General features: G+C 38.8%; 1 protein-coding gene across 6 annotated transcripts in view; it reads left to right on the top strand.

The window, feature by feature from the left end:
• Arhgef9 (Cdc42 guanine nucleotide exchange factor 9) overlaps positions 1 to 21552 on the top strand; it is a 165995-nt gene that overhangs the window by 117091 nt on the left and 27352 nt on the right. For all 6 annotated transcript variants that reach the window (XM_052732890.1, XM_052732917.1, XM_052732908.1 and 3 more), the window contains exons 5-7: positions 8888 to 9120; positions 13345 to 13474; positions 21321 to 21452. In XM_052732890.1, coding sequence (XP_052588850.1) covers positions 8888 to 9120; positions 13345 to 13474; positions 21321 to 21452 — 495 coding nt within the window. The remainder of the gene's footprint in view (positions 1 to 8887; positions 9121 to 13344; positions 13475 to 21320; positions 21453 to 21552) is intronic.

Genomic DNA, 21552 nt, shown 5'->3' with positions numbered 1-21552 from the left:
GTTATGGGTCTCTGTGCTGACATTCATCTACTAAAAATACAAGCTTCCCTGATGAGGGTTCAGAGATTAATTTACCTTTGAATCTTTAGATATGCTTGTTTCATTTGGAATACCCATAGAGTTCAGGAAATTATTAAGGGGCCAGGGAGAGAGTCTTTCAGGGCTACTGCTAGAGAAGGTAGTGGACCAGTAAGAGATAAATTGGGATCAGTGAAGGGACGACAGGGTAAAAGAGGAAAACTAGAAGTGATAAATATCATTAAAGACTTTTCCAAAGTTACCATAGATGCTTCCTAAAATATATCTGAACATGTCATAAAAATAATTAAAATGAAGTTTTTCTATAAAGGGGCAAAAGTATCCCTACTAAGTGCCAGAGGCTAAGAAATGCAAAGCCCAGCCCCAGGAATGGGTTGCTTCTTTTGGAATTGTTTGCCAGTGAGTTCCCCAGACCCCCAAACATCACAGGGTATTGCTGATGCTTTTGGTTACCTTCCAGAACTTAATGATAGACCCCATTGCTGAGGACAATACATGCTTTACTCATAGAACATAGAGTAATCAAGCTAATACTGACTTAGAAGCTTTGTTCTCATGAGCTAGTGTTCATGGAGCTGGAAGGTGCTATACATGCTACTGGAAGATAAAAGTAATCATTGGCCTTACTCAACCGTGAACCCTGTGACCTAAAATAATGACTGTCTGGACGTCTCCACTGGTGCAATAGTGACACAGTGTAAGGGAGTAACCAACAGTTTTCTGATTGTCTTTAAGTCCTGTTGCAGAATAAAATGCATACCTGGAACCTTTATAGCGCCCGAAACCTATGGCTAGACAGATCATAGACCCTAAGAGAAAAATGGCCATTGTTATTCAGATAAATGGACATAGTATTAAACCAACTCCTAAAGACTTATAATTCTTACTTTAAATATTTTAATAATAAAATTACATCATTTTCCCCCTTCCCTTTCTTCCCTCTAACCTCTCCTGTATATATCCCTCCTTGCTCTATCTAGAATTCATGGCCTCTTTTTCTTGAATTGTATATATGTATATATTCCTAAATATATAAATACAATTTGCTCAGTGTGTATATTATTACTTATATGTATGTTTTTCAGGGCTGCTCACTTGGTACTGGATAACCAATTGGTGTGCTCTTCCCTGTGGAAGACTCACTCTCAGCATTCCTTAGTTGTCTGTAGTTCTTTGTCTAGAGTTGAGACCTTGTGAGCTGTCCTGTGGTGATATTGTGTTCCCCAAAATATTGTGCACCCTAATAAACTTATCTGGTGTCAGAGAACAGAACAGCCACTAGATACTAGATATAGAGGCCAGAAAATGGTGGCACACATGCCTTTAATCCTAGCATTCCAGAGGCAGAGATCTACCTGGATCTCTGTGAATTCAAGGCCACATTGGAAACAGCCAGGCATGGTAACAAGAGCCTTTAATCCCAGGAAGCGATGGCAGGAAGCAGAAAGGTTTTTAAGGCGTGAGGACGAGGAACTAGGCTGGTTAAGCTTTTAGGTTTTTGAGCAGTACAGTTCAGCTGAGAGGCATCTAGTCTGAGGAAACAGGATCAGCTGAGGAACTGGCAAGGTGAGGTGGCTGTGGCTTGTTCTGCTTCTCTGATCTTCCAGCATTCACCCCAATAACTGGCCTCAGGTTTGTTTTTATTAATAAGACCTTCTAAGATTCCTGCTACACTGTCCCCCTTCCATGTTAGCATATTTATTGGTACTATCCTTGTTCAGATAATGTTTAGGCAGCCATGTTGGTGAGACTTCATAGGTTTAGCTTCTCTGACATTTTCAGGTGGCATACTCTCACAGAAAACTTCCTGTTCCTCTGGCTCTTAAAATCTTTCTACCCCCTCTTCAGTATCCCTGAGACTTAAATGAGGGAGTTGTGTTGTAGATACATCAGTTGGGACAAGGCTTCACAACTTTTCACTTTGGTTGGTTGTAGTTTTCTATAATGGTCTCTGTCAGTTTCCAAGAGACATTTCCCTGATGAGGGGTAAGGCTTATATGTGGGTATATGGATAAATATTTAGAATTAGTTAGGTATTATATTGGCTTAGTAAGGAGGTGGTTGTAGTTCCTCCTCCAAGATCCATGATTTCACTAGCTAAAGGCTGCTGACTAGGTTTCAAATATGAGCCATAATTTCCCTCAAGCAGAAGTACAATTCGAGAACTGATAGTCACTGCCCAAGTATATGTGGCATGTTGCATTGTATATTACATTCTTAAGGTTATCGTGCCATGTTGGTCATTGTTGCCATTCATAGCATCCCAGCTAGGTAGGATTATTTGTTACTTTCCTTCTTTGGAAGCTTGCTTGGTGCCTTCTGGTAGAGCTTTCTCATGATGGAGTCCTTTCAAGTCAAACTCAGCTCGGGTCCTCTGGGTACTCTGTCTGAAGTTCATGGTGTACATGGTGAGTAATAAGGTCTTACATTCTACAACTGGGATGTAATCAAGGACCTCAGCAATAGCCTGTAATGTATGGACAGTATCTTGGATAACCCTGACCAACAACTAAAAAGACGGTTTCTCATTTCTGCTGTTGAGGGTTTTGTTAGATGTCTATGGAGGGAACATTGCCAGCCAAGATGGGAAATTTTCATTTAAATTGTATGTGTATATATAGATTTACAAGCATTATAGGTATTTTAGGTAGATAGATAGTAGCGTGATTCCTTATAACTTTTTTCAGACATCCTTACTGTTATTTTACTTTCCTCGTCATTCTTCTGTAATTAGGTACCTTCCCCTTCTCTAATTAAAGCTGCCTGCTTTTCCCTTTTCCCACTTCAGATCATTTGTACCCTACTATTCCAGTCTCTATTGTTCCTTCCTGCCCCCAAAGTGTTCCCTTTTCACTTTCCTGATTTCTGTAGTTACTTGAGTTATATACTCAAATATGCAGATTTGGAGCTAGGGACCGCAGATGAAAGAGACTGTACAGTGTTTGTCTTTCCGGATCTGGGTTACCTCACTCAATATTATCTTTTCTAATTCTAGCCATTTACCTGCTAATTTTATGATTTAATTTTTCCTTACAATTGAATAATATTCCATAGTGTACGTGTATCACCTTTATGTTATCCATTTGTCAGTTGAAGAACATTTAGGTTATTTCCATTTCCTAGTTATCATGGAGAGAGCACCAGTGAGCACGGCTGAGCAAGTATCTATGGAGTAGGAAGTCAAGTCCTTTAGGCATATGCTGAGTCATAAGGAAGATTTAATTTTAGCTTTTTGAGGAATCTCCACAGAGATTTCCAGAGTGCCTGGACAAGTTTGAGATAGCATCAATGGTGAATAAGGATTCCCTTTTCTCCACATCCCCTCTAGCATATTTTCTTGGTTGTTTTGTTCAGCTTTGCCATTCTTACCAGGATAAGATGAAATTTCAAAGTTATTTTGATTGCATTTCCCTAATTGCCAGGGATAGTGAACATTTCTTATTCTTTTTTGTTTCTTCTTTTGAGAACTCTGTTCATATCCCAGGTCAGCTTTTTGAAGGGGTGATTTTTTTAATTTTTACTTTTTTTTTAGCTCTTTATATATTCTAGATATTAACCCTCTGTCAGAGGTATAAACTGCTGAAAATTCTCGCCCATTCTGTGAGCTTCCTCTTCAGTCAGTTGATTGTTTCTTTTCTCTTTTGGTTTTATTTCTTTTTATTTATTTCTTTTCTATTTATTTATTTGGTTGTTTATTTTATGTCCCGACCACAGTTTCCCCTCCCTCCTCTCCTTCCATTCCCTCCTCCACCTCCCCTTTTCCCTACTCCCTCGATCAATCCACTCCTCCTCTGTTTCTTTCAGAAAGGGGCAGGCCTCCCATGGGTATCAACAAAACAAGTCGCAATAAGACTAAGCACCTGTCCTTCCATTTAGGGTGGACAAGGCAATCCAGTATGAGGAATAGGTTTCCAAGAGCCAGCCAAAGAATTAGGGACAACCCCTGCTCCCACTGTTAGAAGTCCCACAAATAAACCAAGCTACATAACTGTATATATGCAGAGGGCTTAGGTCAATCCCATGTAGGCTCCCTGGTTGTTGGTTCAGACTCTGAGTTTCTATGAGCCAGGTTAGTTGTTTCCATGGGTTTTCTTGTGATGTCCTTGATCCCCCCCTGGCACGTACAATCCTTTCTCCCCCTCTTCAGAAGGATTCCCTGAGCTCAGCCTGATGGTTGGCTGTGGGTCTTTGCCTCTGTTTCCATCAGTCACTGGATGAAGACTCTCTGATGACACTTGGGTTAGTCACCAGTCTGATCATAGGAGATGGCCAGTTCAGGCTACATAACCACTATTGCTGGGGTCATCCTTGTAGATTCATGGGAGTTTCCCTTGAATCAGGTCTCCACCTGTCCTTGAAAAGCGCCCCCCCCCCTTTCCAGTCATCTCTTTCAGTATTCTCCCCTCTACCCACCTCTCAACCCAGTCGCTCAAGTTCCCATCCACCCAGGAGATCTCTTCTATTTCCCCTTCCCTGGGAGGTCCACGTGTTCCCCCTTGGGCCCTCCTTGTTACCTAGCCACTCTGGATCTGTGGATTATGGTTATCCTTTATTTTACAGTTAACATCCACTTATGAGTAAGTACACACCATGTTTGTCTTTCTGGGTCTGGGTTACCTTACTCGGGATATTTTTTTTTTTCTAGTTCCATCCATTTGCTTTCAAATTTCCTGATGTCATTGTTTTTAACAGCTGAGTAATACTCCATTGTGTAAATGTACCACATCTTCTTTACCCATTCTTCAGTTGAAGGGCACCTAGGTTGTTTCCAGGTACTTGCTATTACAAATAAAGCTGCTATGAACATAGTTGAGCAAGTGTTCTTCTTATAGGATAGAGCATCCTTTGGGTATATGCCCAAAAGTAGTATCGCTGGGTCTTGAGGTCATTGTTTTTTGCTCTTGTTTTTGTTTTTGCTTTTCCATTGGGTTGATTGGGCCAAGGGTCTGTCAATCTTGTTTATTTTCTCAAATAACCAGCCATTAATTTTGTTAATTTGTATTTTTTCTAGTTTATTAATTTGTTCTGTGATTTTTTTTATTATTTTGTGCAATCAACCAAATTTGGATTTGTTTTATTCATGTTTTTCCAAAATTTTGTTGGTTTCTTAAGTCATTTATTTGTGCTTTTTCTGGTATTTTATGTAGACATTTTAGCTATAAATTTCCCTTGTAGGACTTCGTTTAATGCATACCAGAGGTTTTGTTGTGTTATGTTTTAATTTTCGTTTAGGTTCAGAAGATATATTTTATTTCTTCTTTGACCCATTCATCATTCAGTCATATGTTGCTTTAATGGCATGAGTTTGTATTTACTAAAGATTTGTTTGCTGTTGGATTTAAGTTTATTGCATTGTTATCAGATAGGTTACATGAAGTTGTTTGAAACTTTTTAACTTGTGAAGATTTGGGGTTTTTTTTATTTCACTTTTTTGGGGTTTGTTTTGTTTGTTTGTTTTATCCCAGGTTGTGGTCTATTTTAAAGAAGCTTCCATGTGCTGCTGAGTAGAATGCATGTTCTTTGGTGTATGGGTGGAATATTCTGTCAATTTCTGTTAGTCCATTTGATATATGATACCATTTAGTTCTGATGTTTCTATATTTTTTTGTCCAGATGACCTGTCTCTTGGATAAAGTGGTGTATGAAAATCACCTATTAATGGGTTATTAATATTAATCTGTGTCTTTAATTCCAGTAATACTTTTTTATGAAATTAGGTGCAGCAAGTTTGGTACATATATATTTAGTATAGTAGTGTCTTCTTGGTTAACTATTTACTTGATTAGAATGAAGTTTTCCTCTTTATCCTTTCTGATTAGTTTTAGTTTGAAGTCTATTTTATCTGATATTAGGATAGTGATGCCTGTTTGCTTCCTGATCTCTTTTGATTAGAATTCTTTTGTCCATTCTTTTACTCTATCTTTAAAGCTATTGTGTTATAGACAACAGATAGTTTTGTTTCTTGATCCATTCAGTCAGCCTGTGTCTTTTGATGGAGAATTGAGGCCATTGATATTTAAAGTTATTGTTAAAACATGTATTTTAATTGTGGTCATTGTGTTGTTAATTTTTAGTGGTTTTTTGTGTGTGTGTGTGTGTGTGTGTGTGTGTGTGTGTGTGTGTGTGTGCGCGCGCGCGCGCGCACGCGCGCGCGCATGATTTTCCATTTGGTCTATTGGATATCATTTTTAAGGCTGTTTATATTATGAAAAGTTTTTCTTTCTGTTTCAGTGATGGCAGGTAGCTTTACCGGATAAGTCTAGGTTTGCCACAGTGTTCTTTTTGTACTTGAAATGTATTGTTGCAGGCTCCTCTGGCTTTCAAAGTTTCCTTCAAAACCTGAGCTGTTATTCTGGTGTGTTTTCCTTTTTATGTGACTAGTGTTTTTTCTCTTGAGCTTTGAACATTTTTTTCTTTGTTCTGTATACTTACTGTTTTAACTATTACATATCACGGGTATTTTCTTTTCTGTTCTTGTCTATTTGATGTTTTGTTTGCTTCTTATATTATCTGTATAGGTATGCATTTCCTTAGTATGGAGAAATTTTCTTCTATGGTCTTGTTGACAAGCTGTTCTATGATATTGACCTGGTATTCTTTTACCTCATCTATTCCTATAATTCATTGAGAGGTATCTTTAGGTTAGTGGCAGGCATGAAAAGTCCTGGCTAAACACTTAAAGGTTGAGAATGTTGGAGGCATTGGTGGTCTGATTAGACCATGGCAATGGATGTGGGACCATGCTAGGTAGGGGAGGGTGTTTGGAGGGGATATCAGGCAGACTAACCTGTCTAGGCCCTGGAGAAGCTAGTTCTTACATTTTAAGGATCTACAAAATTTTTCTTTTTTAGAATGTCGTTTTCACTGTTTGTTTTGTGTTTTAGACAAATTCTAAATGTTCTCAAGATCAGCAAGTGACTTGTGGTCTTCTCTTAATCCCAGGCCCTTGTTACATGGATTCCCTACCTGTAATTATTCAGCTACCATTCTGATTCTTGACATTTGCTTTAACAACAGAAATCAGTCATACCAGATGAAAATCTGTCATGAGAGAAAGTTGATTCCATGTCATTGGTTATTTATTGAATGTCTTGGCCCATTGTCAGTTTATCTCTTTTAAAACTCAGGTTAAATCTATCAGAAAATTTAGTGAGTGTCCTTCTCACCCTGAATCCCTCATGCAAATATTTCTCTCTTTTTGCCATTGGCCAAGGTTTCCACAGTATGTTTCTTCTACTTCTGATTTGTTGTAGTGGCTTTATAACTATTAGTAGTGTTGTTTACTAGCCCTGAGATCATCTGCTTGACTTTTAATACAACAGCAGCCAACTGGCCATTCTTGTTTCTGTGCAATGTGTGTACACACACATCAGTGTATGAGTGTATGAGGCCAGAGGTCAATTCAGGTGTCTCATCTATCACTTTCCACCTTATTTATTGAGATAGGGTCTCTCACTGAGCTCTGTTCTTTTTTGTAATTTTTAAAAATTTATTTTATTTTTGAGATTATAGCACAATTACACTTCTCCCTTCCTTTTTCTCCTTCTAATCCCTCCCATATACCCCTCCCCATTCTCCTTCAAATTTACTGCCTCTTTTTTCACTAATTGTTATTGCATGCATATATGTATATACATCTATTTCTAAATATAACCTCTTTGTTGCATATAATGTTACTTGTATGTGTGTTCTTTAAATATGTATTTGTTATAATTATATCAGGCCCTCCAAAACTTCCTATCTTACTAAGGTTCAAACCTAAAATCACTAAGGTTCTGAACATTCAGAATACCCTTATGTCAATGAATCTTTATTTTCTTTTTTCCCATGTAACTTACTCTAGCCATCCTGTCTCCTGGATATCTCTAGGACACACCAATTTCATTCTGTCCTGGGGATCCATAGTCTTAGGCTTCTTTTCTGCATAGAAAGTTTTTCTTCAGATAGCTATATGATTCTTTCTATTTCTCCTTCTTTAAATACTACCTTTTAATTTTTTTCTTGGAACTTTCTACATGAACACTACATCTACATAGCCTTCTGCCTCTGTCTACCCTGGTTCTCACTGCTCCCATGTTTTCCTTCACCCTCTAAAAGTCCTGATCACTTAATTATTATATGTAAATATATATATATATATCAACATGTATATATATATATGCACACTTGTACATACAATCTACTGAGTCCATTGAGTGTGGCACATATATACATTGGGTAGCCTATGCAGGAGCTCCTCTTTAGAGGAAGAACAGCCATTGACCATCTGTAGCTCTTTATCTAGGATAGGTTCATGTGGAATTGGCATGTCAGCTAGTGTTGTCATTATGCTGGTCTTTTTCAGGCAACCCTGTTGAGATTTCATGAGTACATTTCCCTTGTCACATCTAGGGGACATTATCTAGTGTCATGGGCCTATGGCTCTTATGGATAATAATTTCCCCAGGAAAATTTCATTATACTCTTTAGACTTTCCTAGCTCCTTTCAGTGGCAGAATGTGTTAGTTTGTCACTGCAAGAAGTAGAATCTCTGGTTCACCTCTTCCAATGGTTACTAGAATTTTATTTGTCATATTCTGTTTACTATGGGTAAGGTCAGTCTCCCATAACTACCCAGAATTGTTTTATTTTTCCTACTTACTCATTACTGCTACATGAACTTTGTAATTGGTTTGCATAGCTACCAATTGTGTAGCTATCTTTTAATTGTTTATTACTAAATTATGAATCAAATAAAAATTGACATTACCTTAATATTCTTACATATGGACAAGATCTGTCTTTCTATTATTTCAAGACTTCCTTGGGGGCTCTGAGCCTTTATTTTTCCTTCTTCTTTTCTCCACAGCAAGACGGATTCTGGATATACTCTGAATATTGTAACAACCACCTGGATGCCTGCATGGAACTCTCCAAGCTGATGAAGGACAGCCGCTATCAACACTTTTTTGAGGCCTGCCGACTCTTGCAGCAGATGATTGACATCGCTATCGATGGTTTTCTTTTGACTCCAGTACAGAAGATCTGCAAATATCCCTTACAGTTAGCTGAGCTCCTGAAGTATACTGCCCAAGACCACAGGTAAGGGGTTTGAGGACACAAAGTAAACGTCTTTTGAATATTGGTACCTTTTGACAATATATAGCTTTGCAGTTCTTGAGCTGTAGTTAGTTTATCTGTAAAGCATGATATAGTTCTCCTTACTTCAGAAGACCCTTGTGAGTAAAGTAAGGGTTATACTCTAGAGGGTTGCTTATAAAGTTGTAAGTCAGTATGCACACAAAATCATATACATCATAATTATTATGAAACTTATACCCCACCTTCATGGACTGCAGCCTATAACTTGGCTTTTAATACTAGGCTCAGCCTCATGAATCAAACCTGACATAGTAATTGCTCAACCATTTATTCTGTTTGAAAGACTCAGATGTCCTGCTAATATTTTTCACAACTAGTACCAATCCTACATTCTTTCTGCAAAGCTAATTCTCTTGTCTACATATGTAGCTTTTCTACCCCTTTCTACCCCACCCACTATATATTTTATATAGACTTTGAATATAGTGGAGGGAAAACAGATTGAGACCTTCCTTGAAGCTTTTTTCTTTAGTTTTTTAATATTTTCTTTTCTTTCTTTCTTATTTTCCTCCTCCTCCTCCTCCTCCTCCTCTTCCTCCTCCTCCTCCTCCTCCTCCTCCTCCTCCTCCTCCTCCTCCTCCTCATCTTCCTCCTTCTTTGAGACTGGGCCCAACTATGTTTTCCTGCCTGGACTGCAACGCATTATGTAGATAGACCAAGCTGGCCTCTAGCTAAAACAGATCTGCCTCCTGAGTGCTAAAAATTAAAGGCATGTGCCATTACACTCCACAGTTCTTAAATTTTTTCAAGGGAACTTACCCAGCAAGGGCTATAAAGGCTATCTCTTTGAGAGGAAATGATGCATTTCACCTCCTCCAGTATGGTATGTGCTAAAAATAATCCCCATTGATGGCGATGCCCCACCCTTTCACATATCTTACCTCGAAATTTAGAGACTCAGAATATTTCTAGCTTGTCTTTATTTGGTATGAAATTCCTGAGTTTGGACTTGTTGGTTCAGCTCAGCACTAATTCTTATAATAAGCATTCCAAGAAGAAAGAAGTCTCTCACTTAAGTTTCCTACCTTTCATTTTAAAATAAAATATAGTTACATCATTTTCCTATTCCATGTCCTTCTTCTTACCCTTCCCCATGTCTCTTTTCCCCTGCTCTCTCATAGCCTCCTCTTCTTTAACAAATTGTTATATATACATATAAATTTATACAACCTGATGAGTTCATTGTTTCCTGAATGTATGCTGCTAGGGCTGATCACTTGGTACTGAATAACCAATACGGAGGCTTTCCCCTTCATCATATGTTTCCAATGATGAAGGCTCAATGGTCACATATTATTTGGCAAATTTCTACATCAACTTCAAATATTTTCCTATCAGACTTCCACAACTTATTTGAAGGAATAATTTTTGGTCTCCTGACAGTGGGCCAGAGACTGACAGGAGTAGGGATATGTCCAAGGAAGCAGAAGATAAAGACAGAAGACAAAGCCAGAGAAAACCTTTTTTTGGGTCTCAGGAAGCTATGTTAAGATGTCCTGAGCAACTTGTAGGCAAGTCTTAGAGACTTAGTCTGATAGGAATGTCTGAAATGAGATAACCAGGGTGGTCTCTGAGGTAGAAGACTGGATGAAAAGTGATAAACAGTAAATAAAATTCCATTTACTTGTGAGAACTTGGCATAATTGTCCCTTACTTAAGAAGAAAAAAGAAAATATATAATAGGAGAGTTAGTTGATGTGTCTAAAACTAGAAAATCTTGGTTCCATCCCTTCCAATAATTGGTAGCAGCCAGACCTCATCTGAGAACCCAGAGACACTGACCGGAGTCAGAGTACATCACAACTATTTTCTTATTTTATTCACCTTTGAGGCTAGTGGTACAGATTAGATACGACAACATTCATCCTTTAACCACTGTAAGAAAGATAGCCAGTAAAAATGACAAAACTAACAATTATAGAGCAACGGCCATGATTGCCTAATACTTGTGGTCAGGAAGAGCATTTTCATATCCTTAATGTCCAATTGAACTTCATGTGTATATGGCCTTGGGTTAATTAAGATCATAACTAATACAACTGAGGAACTAATTTTTTTAGCTTACTTAAGTTTAATTAAATGTGACTGTGGTAGCATTCTAGACAAAATAATTGTGGGGGCCCACAGAGGCTCCCTGGTAAGACTTTACTCAAGGACAGAGAATCTGAGCTTGCTTTACCCAGCAGGGCTGCATAATGGGATGATGTGGCCACAGGTGTGGTTACCAGGTGTTTTGAAGGGTCTACACTTGGCTGTACATTGTGCTTTGATCTTGAAAGGGGGAGGTCTTTTGTCTCTCCCCTTGGCAGTGTATAAAAAGACCATTAGAATAAAGGACGAGGTGGCTTGGTATTGACCCAGGGCCCTCCCAAAGCTATCCTGTGTCTCTGTCTTTCTTATTGTCTCCTTCTATCTTTCTATCTAATACTTCCTCATTCCTCTCTCCTCCCCGAAAAGAACTCTTCAACAGGTCAGAGCTAGACTTGAACAGACTCCCACAAATAATTCTATGATTACTTCCCAGAAAATGGATTAAAACACTGATATCCTGAAATCAACAAAGAAAAGACACAGGGGATAGGGAACTGGGCCTAAAGAACTGAAGTACATATTTATGCCACTGTCCTGTCCTGTGTCTAACTGGCAGGCTCAGACAATCTTGTCAGGGAGAAACATTGGCAAGGTTAGAGAGCTAACAGATCAAAAAGGAACAAGCAATGTGAAAAGATGAAATACAGTAGGAACAAATGTGAAGTTTTACAGGTGAATCCACAGAATCAACAATCCAAGGACTGGCTGAGAGGTATTGCTCCTAGAAAGCATGTTTTGAAGAGACTTAGAAAGTATAATTAGTTGATAGTACACTCAATATGACTCATCATAGCAATAGCTAATATTCATTAAGGCTCAAAATAAGAATACTTCTAGCTTTCTTGAGAAAGAATAAATTGATTAAGAAGAAAAGTCTGTTACTATGGTGGATCAAGTGTAATAGTGTTTGAGGTCCATAGTTCTGGAACATGGGCAAGGTACATACTGGAGTCATGGATGTTATCTAAGAGGAGGTGTTAGCCTCTGTCCTGACAATTAGAACTCCCCTCCTTAGGCCTATACTTGTTCCATCACCCCATTCTCCAATACATTAAGAAGAAAAAAACATTTTTTTTTTTGCATCCTTTTCTCACGACTTTTTCTTTAATCAGTGCTGGAAGAGTAAGAAGGCTACAATCACAAGATTTTTTAGCTTTACTAAGAGAAAGTATTAACACTGAGCTGTAATGAATCTTATTTCCTTTTCAGGTCATTCTGTCTGTATCAAATGGTTGGAATCTCACTTTCAATCTGCCTTTCATAAGAGCTGTTCAGTTGGAAACTAGGTCAGACAAGCAGACAAAATTGAGTAGAATGATATGCCTCTCAACACATGAGTAATCAAATGTTTCCAGAAGCTGGGGTATAGGTTGCACTTCTCAGACCAAGAATTCTGTGGGAGGCAGCCTGTATTGTATCTACTACTGGAGAAATGTTTGATTTGAAATAAACGTACAAATAATACTCTTGGATCAAGAGTAAAACAGTATGTATGGATGATTGCATTTAATTTATTAAACCCCTCCATAAATTATGCCAAAATTCTCCCCATTTTATGCATGAGAAAATTGAATCAAGTGTGAGTGACACTTGCTAGTTAGCAATAAAATTGGATGTAAACTCATGGAGTTTGGCTTCAAGTTCTGTGTTCTCATACATTATGCTACTACATCTATCTCCTTACTGTACCAGAGGAAAAATAGCAATGTTATTCCATGGTGACCATGGGCAGAGACTCCTTAGAAATACAGAGAGAAGAGAGGAGTGTCTTCTGGACTATGCCATGTATAAGGCTTTTCTTTTTCTTTATCCTTGTCTGGTTTTATCAGATAGAACACAAATAGGTATAAAAATAAAGAGGTCTGTTTCCCCTGTGAAAGAAGTTTATAGGTAGGATATCTATAAGTCATATAGTCATCTCTTACAAAAATAGGACAGGAAATGTAGTTGTTCTCTAGGTGGTATAGATTACCATCTGATAATCAAGACTCTTACTAAGGAGGAAAACTAGAATGGATTTAAGATTGGCATTTTGCACATTGGTTCATTCACCTTTCACTCATATCTTCACAGTGATTATAGATATGTTGCAGCTGCTTTGGCTGTCATGAGAAATGTGACTCAGCAGATCAATGAACGCAAGCGACGTCTGGAGAATATTGACAAGATCGCGCAATGGCAGGCCTCTGTCCTAGACTGGGAGGTAGGATCTTTATCAACAGGGGTATTGGGAGGTCCCAGTTGCTTGTTGAAAAGCTTGTTATCTTAGCCAACAATTAAAAAGAAATAAAAGGATTTATATTAAACCCAAGGCAAAGCCAAGGAAGGAGTATTTAGAATAGTCTCTGAAGTTTGGTGAAATCTTTGTGACTTTATTTTATTTATTTTACTTTATTACTTTTATTTACTCATTTTACTTTATTGTGACATATTAAGAAAGACAGTGTTCATCTCTTTGGGTGATTTTAGGAAACAACTGGATTGACAGTACCATTCCAATGCTCTTTTTGTCTTGGATTTGAGATCATAAACTTCATAGGCAGATAAGAAGTAGTACATTCTAATGTACTCCAAGGCACACAATAAAGGTTTGGTACTCTTGTTTATAACCATATAGAATATCAAGTATACTTATTTTGCTCTTGGTGAGATCACCTCATTCTAGTATATCTACTAGACTAATCAAGCATGCATATTCTAGGCTGTAACTATCATCCTGCCAAATCCAATGACCAAGCTCTGTTTTCATCATCATTCTAAAAATAATCTGTCACCTAGTCATCACAACATAGACACCCACAGTTTCTTTGAACTTTGAAAGGAAATGAATGAAGTCATCAACCTTTCCTTCCCAAATGCCACAAACTAGGAGTAATAACAGCTCTTACTCATCTTGCAGACCCAAGTTGTGTGACCTGATAGTATGTGGGCTGACATAGTCAAGATGGAAAATGTCATCAAGCAGGAAGTGACATTCTTAAACTTTGTGGTGATAGTATAGATATAGATCCAATACGTTTTTGTACTGCCCTCACCTCAAGCATAATTTTCTGTGTTTAAGTAACAGTATTTCTTTTAACATTTCAAATTGTTTAGTCTATCCAAAGGGGACAATTACTAGTCTTAACAAAGAGTTAGCCAATGTTCAGGCAAATTTTTTTTTCTATTCTTCCTAATGTGGATGATTTAAAAACACCACAATTATTATCAGTTGACACATTTTTATCCCATTTGATAGATAAGGTCCTCTAAGGGTAGAATAGCAGTGATACCTTGAGATATAGAAAAATTAATATATATATAAATATATATAAATTAATATATATATACAGAGAGAATATATACATTGATTTCATTCATTTATACACATATATATGTGGACACACACATATGTATCTACACATACACACATATGTAAACCCTCTTGCTTATAAGGAGAAGCCATCACGCCCCAGACTTACTAGAAAGTAATGGATTCACCTTTATGTGTTTTTTCCTCTGTTCATTTATTGTAGAAGAGACAAGGAGCAAGACCAAATTAACTTTAAGCAAGTCTACCAACAGAGACATTCTGAAACTGGCAAGACCCTTTTTCTGTCTCTTTTGCAGGCTTTCTTGTAAGGAAAGGTTCCAAAAAGCCACTGAATTCCTATTCTTTGAAAGGTTTTTCTTCTGCCCTGAAACATTTTTCCCCTTCTAATTTTTTATGTGTTGTCTGAGTCTCCATAAATTAGAGAGGTGAATAAAAGTTTGAAACCCTTTGGCCTACCCAAAGACCTTTTTTTACCAAACTCCAAGGACTTGAGCTGTGGTTCAAGGAATCAGTGTCTGAGAAAGCATTTCCTGTTGTATTTCTGGAATGAGGGAGGTGCTCCTTGAGTGGACACATATAGTTAATTCTGACAGTGTTTCTGGAGGGGTGGTGGAGAAGAAATGGAGGATGGGGGCAGGAGATAATCAGACAATGGCTGCCTTACAAATAAGCAAGCAAGCAATACTTCCCAGGGTGGGCCACTCCCCACCTCTCTCAGATGTAGAAACAAACAAGGGGGCTGTCAAAACACATCCTCATGGTGACTTCAGCTTTAGTCATCAAGTGAAAAACAGTAATCACAGGGGAAACCTTCAAAACCTAATATCCCTTGAAGAGGGAAAGGTAGGATTGGTGACATGCAGGCAATTGTTGTTGGCTTGGTAAATCAGATTATCTAGCCAAAGAGCAGAAAACCCTGCCTTAAATCAGTGTCTATCTCTTTCCCCTCATCTTTTTCTCATGAGTATTCAGATTTCTTTACCTTACTCCAGTTACTTTATTATTCAGTCACTTGTTATAGTGTCTGGAGACTATACCCCTCAGAACTCCTGAAAAATAAAGAGATAAGTTAAATTGTCCTGTACTTCTTCAAGTGATTATAACTCAGGGCAGTTTAGAGTAGCAGAAGGGAGGAGATTTCCAAGGACTGTAGTCTCTGGAAATTTTCCATTTCTCAGTTCTCTGGTTCAGAGTTTTGGATGAGCTGTCATTTTGCCTCCTTTCACATTAAATCATTTTAAACAAAGAGAAATGGAACATATCCCTGATAGCTTCTCTTCAGCCTCTTTTGTCCTGAAGATTTTCAGAAAGTGCCCTTGTTTGTAGCTCATATTTGGGAGCTGGATCACGTGGTCATAATTTCTCTTTGTGGTTTCCCTCCCTTTCTTGCCTGCTTATATAATACCTGATGTCCTTTTCTGGTTTACCATTGGATTGTATAATCCAAAGAAACTGAAAAAAAAAACAAAACAAGTATGATAGATATAGAAAAGGTATCCATTTAAAAGTGAAGGTGAATAAATGAAGCACACTCCTTGGTCCAAAAGATGAAACATAGGCCCAGGTAGACATGTCACTTCTCTACACTTATTGACACATAGGTTAACACAGGTACCAACTGAAGATTAAATTGGTTGAAAAAGATGACATTTCTTTTGCCCTTATTTCAGGACTGTTCAACCTTTTGACATTAAAACCTGGCATTTTTCATCACCAAACATATTGGGTCTCATTTGTACCAGGCTTTTTTCTTTGGGGCCACCAACCAGCTCCCAAATCATGACACAGAAACTTCTTATTGGTTTTGAATACTTGGCCTAGCTTAGGCATGTTTCTGGCTAGTTCTTTTAATTTAAATAAACATGTTTCTCTTTATCTACCTTTCACCTTGGGCCTTATCACCTTTCTGTATATCTTACTTTCACTGCTTCTGTATGTCTGGCCGGCTGGCATCTGCCTGGCTTCTTACCCTGGGCGTGTCCTCCATTCTCTCCTCCTTCTCTAGTTCTTTCTTCTCTTTCAAGCCTAGATTTCTCCTATTTATTCTCTCTGCCCTCCAGCCCTGCCTATCCTTCCTCCTGCCTAGCTATTGGCTGTTCAGCTTTTTATTAGACCAATCAGGTGCCTTGGGCAGGCAAGGTGAAACAGATGAAACACATCTTTACATAATTAAACACACATCCTTACATTGTTAAACAAATACAGCATAAACAAAAGTAACACACCTTGACACAGTTACAGTAATATTTTGCAGTATAAACGAATGTTACACATCTTTGTCCAGTTAAAATAATATTCCACAGTACTCACTCATAGGTTTCCTGGGATGCATGCAGCTTATAGACCACAAGTTACATATGCCTGCTAGGCCATTCAGGCCATAGCTCCATCATCAATTATCCTGTAATCAGGATGAAGTAAAGCTTAACAAAATGGGTTAGTTAGAATTAATTAAAATTAAATGAAGCCTACTCCTTGAGATTTTGGCTGCAAAAAAAATGTGATGTGAAAAGCTGATAAGAAAGTTCTGGGTAGGTTTTAATGGTCACTACTCATTTATTAACCATTGATTCATTCTTTGCAGATCATTTATTGAATACTTTCCATCAGGCTTGATTCTGTGTTCTAGAAATGTGTTAAGTGGTGGAGCAAAGTTTCTATAGTTTATGTTTCAGTAGAGAAGAAAAGCAACACATAAGCATGCTATCATCAGATGTTGATAGGGATTATGGGGAAAATGAAATAACAGGCTAGAGTAACGGAGAAATTACCAAAGGGAACAACACTTGAGAAAAGACCTGAAGAAGATGAAAGAGAAAAATCATGTGAGTTTTTTGTGGTCTAGCATTTCAGGTAGAAGGAAGAGCCATAACAAAGCCCCTGAGATATGAGAATGTATAGTCTAAGAAAAAGAAAGCGGCCAGTGTGGCTAGCAAAAAGAGCAGAAATTGTATAGGAGCAATTGGAGGTCAGCCTATATGTTCTCATCTAAGGACTTTGTTTCCAGTTTGGATGGAAGGCACTGGAGGATTTGATATGTGATTTTAGGAGACTTGCCTTTTTTTTACCTGATTATATGTATTTATTATTATTATTATTATTATTATTAAGAAATTTTCTATTCATTTTACATACCAACCACAGATACCCTCCTCTCTCTCCTTCTACCCCCCAGCCTTCTTTCCCATCCCAACCCCCATTCCCACCTCTTCCAAGGCAAGGCCTCCCTTAGGGAGTCAGCAGAGCCTGATACACTCAGTTGAGGGAGGTCCAAGCCCCCCCTCTCCCCGGACCAAGGCTGTGTAAAGTGTCCCACCATAGGCAGTGGTCTCCACAAAGCCTGCTCATGCCCTGAGGATGGATTCTGATCCCACTGCCAGGGGGCCCCTTAAGCAGATCAAGCTACATAACTCTCACCTATCCAGTCCCATAGAAGCTCCACAGCTATTGGTACACAGTTCATGAGTTCCCACTAGTTTGGTTTGGTTGTCTCTATACGTTTCCACATTATGATCTTGATGCCCCTTGTTCATAGAATCCCTCTTCTCTCTCTTCGACTGGTCTCATGAAGCTCAGCCTTGTGCTTGGCTATGGATCCCTGCATCTACTTTAATCAGTTACTGGATGGAGGTTCTATGATGACAGTTAGGGTAGTCATCAATCTGATTACTGGGGTAGGCCAGTTCAGGCACCCTCTCCACTATTGCTAGTAGTCTAAGCTGGGATCATCCTTGTGGATTTCTGGGAACTTCCCTAGCATCCTGTTTCTCCCTATTCCCATAATGTCTTCCTCTATCATGGTGTCTCTTTCATTGCTCTTCCATTCCGTCCCTGTTCCAACTCAATCATCCCATTCCCTTATGTTCTCATCCCCTATCCCCTACCCTCCATTACCCCCCTGACCCCTAGTCCACTCATGGAGATCTCATCCATTTCCCCTTCCCAGGGCGATCCATGCATCCCTCTTGGTGTTCTCCTCATTAGCTAGTCTCTCTGGAGCTGTGGGGTATGTACTCACTCATAAGTGGAGACTTGCCTTTTGAACAGCCTCTCTTTGCCTTGTCCTTGCCAGCCGTTATAGAATCTGGGATGAATCAGACATGGCCTTGTTCATCTGGAGTAGGCAGACAGATAGATTCCTAGGACAGTGAGCAGTTTGTGGTAAATGCTAGAAGAGTACAGAAACCCCTAGAGGCAGTGGAAATGGATTGTGCCCTGTGGGGCAAGATACAGAGATGTAAAGTACAACTGAGGCAGAGGAGACAAGAATGAAAGCTCTAAACAATGAGAGCATCCTTTCCCTCATGTAAACTTACTATTGCCCTCACACAGATTTGATGCTTTCGATCAAACAGTAACTGCTTAAACTGCTTTCCAGGGATACAGAGTGAGTTAGTAACAGCACTGGACACACAACACAGTTATTTTAACAGTCTCATCTCACTAATCTTCCATTGTAGCTGATTTTCTGCTAGGCAAGGTACCATCATTCAAATGCAGTCTTGTAGTTAGGCACATAGGCTTTGGAGTGATTCTGAACTTGGTTCTGCCTCTTTGGATAAATTACTTCCAGTTTCTCTGATTTATGATTTTGAACAGAATCACAGCTCATCCTTTAATAGTTCATTGTATTAGTAGAAAACAGGAAATATGTATTAGTACCTGGAGTACATGGTATACCCAGTATGAAAATTACATATGCAAAGTTTACAATGTGATGTGTGTATTCATAAGTACTTATGAATGTTAATTTAAGTATTCTTCACAATATCTAAACAAATTTGTAATGTTACAGTCTCAAAATGAATGAAGAAACAGCCTTTAATCTCAGCTCCCAGGAGGCAGCGGCAGGCAGATTTCTGAGTTTGAGGCCAGCCTGGTCTACAAAGCAAGTGCCAGGACAGCCAGGGCTTTCACAGAAAAACCCTGTCTCAAAAAACATGAGACACAATGAGGATATATTAGTTGTTCAAGGTTAGTTAGCTCAGTGAGCATAGAAGTATGTTTTTTTCTCAACATTTTTTAACTCAGTGTTACATGCAGCAACTATTTAAAATAGGGTTAGTATGCCCCTACCTAAGAAAATGTTGACTATTCCCCCAGGTCTGATCATCCTCAGTTCATCAAATGGTAACTTTAAAAGTCATCCTGGAATCTGGGCATGGTGGCTTATACCTATAACCCCAGTACTTGGGAAGCTTCAGGAGGAGGATTGCAAGTTCAAGATCACCCTGAGCTATATAGCAAGTTCCAGGCTTGCCTGGACTACATAGTAAGACCCTGCCTCAAAAATAGTCATGTTTGTCATCAACTTGTATTATTAGCCAACTTTTATGCATTCTTTCACTTTATACATACTCAAAGTGGATTGTGGCACATCTTCCTCTCTTGTATCCGGAACGGCCAACTCTGAGGAGAGGTCTGACCCAGCCCTATGCATCCCAAGTCTCAGTGCTAGTATGTCAACTCAAGAAGGACTGCTTATTTACCTTTGTCTTAGATACTCTTGTAGCTAAATTTGGACCCTAGAGTTAAGATGGTATTTTTTGAGCTGATTTCAAGTTCTGTTATTAGAAAATAATCCACTGAGATCTCCTTTTCTTTCCAGTCCCTCAGACTAGAGGAAATGGTACAATTAAGGATACCATTTCCTGATGTCACTCTATTTTAGAGGATTATTCTGCCAGAGCTATTTGCTTTGATATTTTGGAAGTATATGGACTTCTATCTTTAATCCAGACTCGAACTTTGGGTATACATTTAACTGTAAAGGTACCAGAGCTGGCACTATAGATATTATTCTGATATACCTCATTTAACAGCTGGTGAAACAGACTGAGGGAGAGGAAAGGACTGGACATCTAGGCACTTTTGGTGCTAGAAGTAATATAATTTATGATAAACAGTAAAGGTGCTCTCTGAAAATAGAGAGATTAGGATCAGAGTATCTATAGCTAACAAGCTTCATGATCCTATCCTATCACTTGACGTCTTGGTACTTGAAGATGTAAAATGGGACCAAGACTGTTTATCTGACAGAACTTTTGTGAGGTCCAGATGAGATAGTAACTAGCACACTATTCGACCCATATACATCCCCTGGAACAATAAGTTCTCTTTCCTAGGCCACTGCTCATTTCTTCCATTTTCACATAGGCTGAAGCATGTGTGGTAAACTTCCTGATTTTATCATAAAATATTTCCCCCCTTATTTCATTTTTTACATGGAAAACAGAAAAATTTCTACTACCTTTTCAGGCTTACTCTTGAAGTAAGTGAGAGGCCAGGTAGGAATTGAGAGACTAGAGCAGAAAAGAGAGTCATAAACGATAAGAAGGAGGAGAAAAGAGAATGCTTGCCTGCCTGCCTGCCTGCCTGCCTGCCTGTCTGCCTTGCTGGCTGACTGACTGACAACTGACTTCCAGGTGTCATTTAGGTTTAGAGTAAATAAGAATACAGGAGGAGTGGAGGGTGATATAGAGGGGACGGGGGACTGACTGACTAAGGGATGGGTCTTATTTAACCCCACAGTAAATAAGAATATGAGTCTTCTCACTTACAGAATTGTAAACCTTTTAAGGGAGCCCAGAAGTCTCTCTCTTTTCCTCCATCTCCACAATCTCTTTTTGGCTACCTCCCACTTTAGTCTATGCTCACCTCTGGGTATCTATGTGTATGGAATTGTACCGGCTCTACAATTGTACTGGCATCTCTCACCATCACATGTCCTTCCTAGGGAGAGGACATCTTAGACAGGAGCTCGGAGCTGATCTACACTGGAGAGATGGCCTGGATCTATCAGCCCTATGGCCGCAACCAGCAGAGAGTCTTCTTCCTATTCGACCACCAAATGGTCCTCTGCAAGAAGGTAAACTTAACCTCTTCTTTTCTGAGAGAGATGAGGACCTCAGGGAGCACTATAAGCTCCTTCCCTTTCATTATCCCCAGCTTTGTAAAGAAATGGGCAA

The sequence above is a fragment of the Peromyscus californicus genome, unplaced genomic scaffold (genome assembly GCF_007827085.1).
Source record: "Peromyscus californicus insignis strain IS unplaced genomic scaffold, ASM782708v3 Scaffold_10__1_contigs__length_136768540, whole genome shotgun sequence".
In the NCBI taxonomy this organism is placed as follows: domain Eukaryota; kingdom Metazoa; phylum Chordata; class Mammalia; order Rodentia; family Cricetidae; genus Peromyscus; species Peromyscus californicus.
This window is presented reverse-complemented; position numbering and strand designations above follow the sequence as displayed.